The 6,125-nt window shown below is 26.9% G+C and overlaps 1 protein-coding gene across 1 annotated transcript in view; it reads left to right on the top strand.

Annotated features, from left to right (window-relative positions):
* The window catches only part of LOC106457813 (semaphorin-5A-like), a 70,664-nt gene that overhangs the window by 40,097 nt on the left and 24,442 nt on the right, over positions 1–6,125 (top strand). Inside the window, exons 4-8 of the mRNA XM_022383867.1 lie at positions 1,378–1,486; positions 2,423–2,521; positions 3,080–3,293; positions 5,155–5,243; positions 5,898–6,097. Of these exons, the coding sequence (XP_022239575.1) occupies positions 1,378–1,486; positions 2,423–2,521; positions 3,080–3,293; positions 5,155–5,243; positions 5,898–6,097 (711 nt within the window). The remainder of the gene's footprint in view (positions 1–1,377; positions 1,487–2,422; positions 2,522–3,079; positions 3,294–5,154; positions 5,244–5,897; positions 6,098–6,125) is intronic.

Below are 6,125 nucleotides of genomic sequence, written 5' to 3'. Positions count from 1 at the left end.
AAAGTTATATTCGGAAAGAATAAACCAGTTTTATTAAGTAAGGACTTGTGTCGCTAAAGTTTCGTCGGAACGAAGTTACGGAAAGTTAATTAACGAACGGAGACGTAACAATAGTATTTGTTGAACCCTATATCCAGATGATTTTGTAATGTTTACTGGAACTACTATCACATACATTTAAAGAATAAATAACTTGTTTACTAAGGTTTGTGATTTTTTTTCTAAACACTGATTCAAATTATATAATTTAGTGGTTTGTGACATAACTTTGATATATTTTGTAATCATATTAAAAAAATCTATCATTTAACAAAATAACTTAATTTTTATTGAAATGTTTTAAACATTAAGTACTTTTTTCTTAAAACACCAGGTTAAACATTTTCCTATGAATTATATTGTGAAACGTTCAAATCCTCCTGCCAAAAATTAACAAATATTTTATAACTTTAAACAATTAGTTTGAAATTTGTTGCTCACGAGTTTTCTTTATACCAGGCTTTGTATGTCTGCGGACTTATAAAGCTAGAATCCGGGTTTCGATACCCGTGGTGGGCAGAGCACTGATAGGCCATTGTGTAGCTTTGTGCTTAATTACAAACAAACCTACTTGTAATATTTGTAAAACATATTTCTAATTTAGTAGCAACTTTTTTTTTGAATTGAAATTAAGTTTATTGTAACAAAAATGTTTTTCCATTGTTTTTGATTAATTTTAATTTACGTTGAGTTTAACTGAAACAATTTCGTACTTGATATAATTAAGCATCTAACCTGTTATGTACAATTTTAGTGGACTAGGAAAACTATCTCATGATTATTCTTATTTAGTCAGTAAAATTAAAAAAAATCACTATTGAATAAAGTGCTACATAAGCTGAATTTCCAAATTAATAGTTCCAATATTTACAATTTGAACATGTTTTTGTAGTGCTTTTTCTATTTCTGTTATAATTTTCATTTCCATATTTACTTGCTTAATCATTTTAAGCTACATATTCAAATTAAAATTTATGCCTCTTGAAGTCTAGTTAGTTTAACATATAAAATATAAAACTCGTTTGTTTTTTATAAACTTGTGTATTTTTATGCATTAAGAGTAAAAAATCCCCTGTTTCTATTTTAGTTTTTAATAAGCAATTTTATAATGTATCTTAATTGAGCTCTTCACACTGATTATACTAGAGTAATACTTTTTGGTTAGTCATTTTTCAGTGTTAAAATTTTTTAAATAAGTGTCAGTAAAATGATTTAGGTTTATTTACAACTTTTGTATTTGTTATTTAATTATAAAACTGACTTTTGTTTTAGTGTTGATTGTTTTAGTTGAGTCTTTTATTTTAATATCTTTCACATAAGTTACTCATTTCTTTGCAGTGACTATCTGTTCAGATTCAGTTTAGACAAGTTAAAAAAAATAGAAGAAGCTCATCTGCCTTCTTTAGAATCCAGGATAAGTGAATGTCTGACAAAAGGACAATCTATTGTAAGATGAACTGTTTATATATTTTTATTTTCATGTGTAAAACAGATATGGAACTTAGAAATATTTTGATACAGGCTATTACATTACTTGTTTTATAAGTAAAAATTTGTACATCATTGCAAAGAAAAGTAAAAGCATACTGAAGAAATTATAACCTAATTAACTTTACTCTCTTGGTGCCATTTAATTCAAAAAAAACATCTTTGGGAAATATTTCATAAAATAAATGCGTTAATGATGTTCCGTTTGAAATTCTATCTGTGTAGTAATTTAGTAAATAAAAATAACAATTAAATATCATTTGTTGTAGTTTTTTAAGTTGGAATTGGATAATATCAAATAAATTATAATTTTCAAAATAATACAACATAAAAACCACTAGGAAGGAAATCCCTATGTTTTTTCAAGGCTAATAATTACATATCTCCCATAATCCAAAGAGAGAGCACTTGGAGTTTAATTCAATTTGTAGACTATATTTATAAACAACTATGTACATGTATTTTATATTGATACTACTTATACAAGGAAAAATAAACATTTATGCTAATGTGAAAAATAGTCTCTATTTGGGTAATTTTCGTTCTACTTTGTGTTATGTTAATATCAACTTCTGATCAGAACAAGCTACCTATTTAGAGCAAACTAAAAATCAACCTATAATGAGTATAATATGTTTTTCTGACATTGTTGCTTATAAAAATTAATATGCATTGTTTTATTCTTTGGGTACACTCACTATTAATAATATTATGGGCTGTAAAAGTAACTAACTTTCTGTGACTGAGATGGTAATTAAAATGAGTCTAAAACCTTCATTACTAAATGTATTAAAAAAAATTAGTCAAAGTATTTATTCAAAAAAACAGTTCATAACTTTACAACTAGGAAAAATGTTCATCATGCATGATATAGAATAACTTATTCTTTCTGTAGGAAAATTGTCGGAACTTTATAAAAGTTCTCCTTTCCCACAATGACAAGATATTTGTTTGTGGAACAAATGCATTTTCTCCTGAATGTTCTTGGAGAGATGTAAGTCTCATTAACTTCTACCAATCTTTACTCATTTATTATTTTTTATTGGTATCATTTTAGTTAGTTTATAAACATAACTAAGACATGTAAGTTCATGAAGTTAACTAGTTTTGCATTATTAATTATCACTGAACTTTTATTAAGCAGTTTAATTTCAATAATGAAAATTTCTAAAAAATTAAAATCAGTTAAATGTTTTGTCTCAATAATAATTTTTTCAGTATTATTTCATCTAAGAACTTTCTCTCTCAATCTTAAATTGTTTAAAGGAAAATAACTTACTAGATTTGAATTTTTCAAATTAGGTTTTATCATTAGACTATTTGGTGTCAAATTTCATGACAATTCAAAAACTTTATTTACACAAAAGTAAACATATAATGATTTAGCTAAATAGAGAATTTTTTTGTTGTGTAAATGTAAATGAAGTAAAGAATCCATTTCAAGAGTCATTGCTCATTTACTAAAGATAATATCCAAGGCACTTCAGTCTATATTTACTGTGATATCTTAATGTGATTTGCAATGTTTATTTTATTTCTTCTGTAAATACAGATTCAATCATTAAACACGGTCTATGAAACTGTTCCTGGAATAGCCAAGTGTCCATATAATCCTAATAATAACATATCTGCACTGCTGACTATGGATGGCGACTATTACATAGCTTCAGCTCTAGATTTCTCTTCTCGAGACTCAGCAGTTTATCGTGCTATGGGAAAAGTTCCTTATTTACGAACGGTCCAATATGATGGAAAATGGCTAAGTGGTAAGTTACAAAAAATAATTATTTCTTAAATCTAAATTTGTTAAGTAATGATTCACTATAAGCTATATGTTTTAATTGTGGTTTTATTTCTTGAAGATTATTTTGTTAGTGTATTAAATTAATATTAACTTTGTGTCAGAACACTATCTCAACTTAGAGTGAAACTAAAAATCAACCTAACAATTAATATAACAAATTAAATATTTATCATGCTTGGAAATGGCTTGAATGGGTAATGAAGAAAAACTTTAATATAAGTTTAACATAATAGCAAATGTACAACATTTCGACAAGGTTTTTGTCAAAAGTAATTTACACTCTTAGAAGAGGTATCATGGCACCCCAAGGTGTTGGTTTAGAGTAGGGTTGTTTTGTTCAATTAAGATGGATTCCTTGATTTTTCGTTTGTTTATGTTTGGTTCTTTGTTTAAAATGACTGTTTTTAATAGATATACTATGGTTTTTTGAGTTGTAATGGTGAAAAAACATGGGACGATTTTTTATTGGGTTCTGTCAATCTGGTTTCCAATTTTCCTCCTGTTTCTTCGATGTAGAATTCTGGGCAGTTATTGCATGTTATTTTGTAAATGACGTTGGTATTGTGTGATTCTAAAAAATTTTGTTGAGTAATGATTTTAATTTAGGGCCAGATTTTGTGAGAATTTGACATTGACAGGAATATTGTGTTTAATGGCTATTTTTGTCCAAGTGTGGATAATTCTTGAGCTGGTTTCAGGAACAAAAGGTAAACTGCAGTGTAATGTTCTGTTGTTGGGTTTGTTTGTATCAATTTTGTTCATGAGTTGAGTTTTGTTGTGGGGAATGTTAGATAGTTTTTCAACAATAGCTGGTGAAAATTTATTGGTGTGAATGAAGGAATGCTTTATGTGGTTAATTTCTTCATTTATGCAGTCCGAACTATATATATATATATATATATCTGTGTGAGTGTGAATTACTGGTACCTGATGATGACAAAACCTTGTTGAAACGTTATATATTTGCTGTTATGTTAAACTTATATTAAAGTTTTTCTTCCTTACCCATTCAAGCCGTCTCCAACCATTATTAGTCTCAAGGTGGGTTCCTCATCATTGAAATCGAAATGAAATACTTATTAGTCTGTTGATGGGGATAAAAGTTTTGGCTTAATTGGAAGACATTTTTACTTTTCACTGAATAATTTTTAATTCTGTTATGTATTAGACATTTATAAACTATTTATATAAAGTGAAATTGTTATAACAGTCTGGAATAAGTAAAATGTGATTACTAGTTATAGCTATAATCTAATACTAGGACACTTGATTACATTTAATATTGTGAGATTAATACTCTATAAATTTTACTTCATGTCTCTCAAAGACAGTTCTCTGTCTGAACCATAGCATTTTTTTTTTACATTGGTTTATTTTTAAGTGTACATAAGAAGGGCTAGCATATGTAAGGTACACGACATATATTTTCTCATGATCATCTCAATCTTTCATTTGAAATAAGTTTTGGTCTATTGTTTCATACTGAAATCAGTCTTATATCATAAATGTTATAGCTTACTTAAAGTAAATGTAATTGAAGCTAGAGCATTTTTAAATATGAAATTGAAAATCAGTTTTGTAAATAAAACTTCCACATTTCATATACATCATAACTTATTTAGATACCAGTTGAGCTTGGAACCCATTCTGGTTATGTGTAGTCTTTTGATTAAAATAGTTTTATATATTTGATAATTTATTTTGATATTAACTTAACTCTTCTGGTTAAGTGTGATATGTTAATTATAAAAATGGTTATATTTTCATAACAAATACTAAATACAAAGAAAATAATATGTTTTTAACTTTTTCTTTTTTTTCAGAACCAGATTTTATTGCTTCTTATGAAATTGGAAAATTTGTATATTTCTTCTTTAGAGAAACAGCAGTTGAATACATGAACTGTGGCAAGGTCAGATTCTATTCTAAAACTCATTTATTAAGTTTATTACTAATATCAGTTGACTAGATAGATTCATAAATTATTTTATGTTATGTACTGTTTAATATTTTATAAATATTGCAGAAATGTTGCATTGAAGGGTCACTTGTATTAAAGGAAGATCTTGTCACATCCAGTTTTAGTTACATGTTCCCAAGGTTTCATATTTTTTATCCTTCATAAGTTGATTGTATGTGTTTTCTAGATGTAGATACACTAAAAAAATTAAAGTAGTTTTAAGTTTGACAAAATAGAGTTACTCATAAAATTCCTTAAAAAATAGACTTTAGTACTTTTTGGTTTTATTCTATTAACTGATCACTTCATTTTTTTTAGTAATCATGTTGAATTTAATCATTTATATTATCTATAATTTTTTTTTACAGCTTCATTTACAGCAGTTTGTTTTAATAAGTATTTTTGTAAAATTTGTTTTTGGTGCACCATTTCCTTGCTATGTTCCAGACTTTTAATTTAAGTTGTTTAGAACTGCACTTTTTGTTATATAGGTCAAAGGTAAGAAGTGTATGCTCTACCTAAGATACAGATTTGATACATAAATATTTTGAAATTAAGTACAAGGCTCTAATCAAAGTTATTGTATCTTGAACTTTATTCTTTCAGAAAATATATACTCGGATTGGAAGAATATGCAAGAATGACGTAGGAGGGCAATTTATGCTCAAAGACAATTGGACAACTTTCCTTAAAGCTCGGCTAAACTGTTCTATTCCAGGAGAATACCCATTCTACTTTGATGAGCTTAAAAGTTTACATTATATAGAGAGAGATGGGCTTTTTTATGGTGTTTTTACTACACCAGAGTAAGTGTAATTTTCTTCTCTTTTTTTT

The sequence above is a fragment of the Limulus polyphemus genome, unplaced genomic scaffold, assembly GCF_000517525.1.
Source record: "Limulus polyphemus unplaced genomic scaffold, Limulus_polyphemus-2.1.2 Scaffold377, whole genome shotgun sequence".
Classification (NCBI taxonomy): Eukaryota; Metazoa; Arthropoda; class Merostomata; order Xiphosura; family Limulidae; genus Limulus; species Limulus polyphemus.
This window is presented reverse-complemented; position numbering and strand designations above follow the sequence as displayed.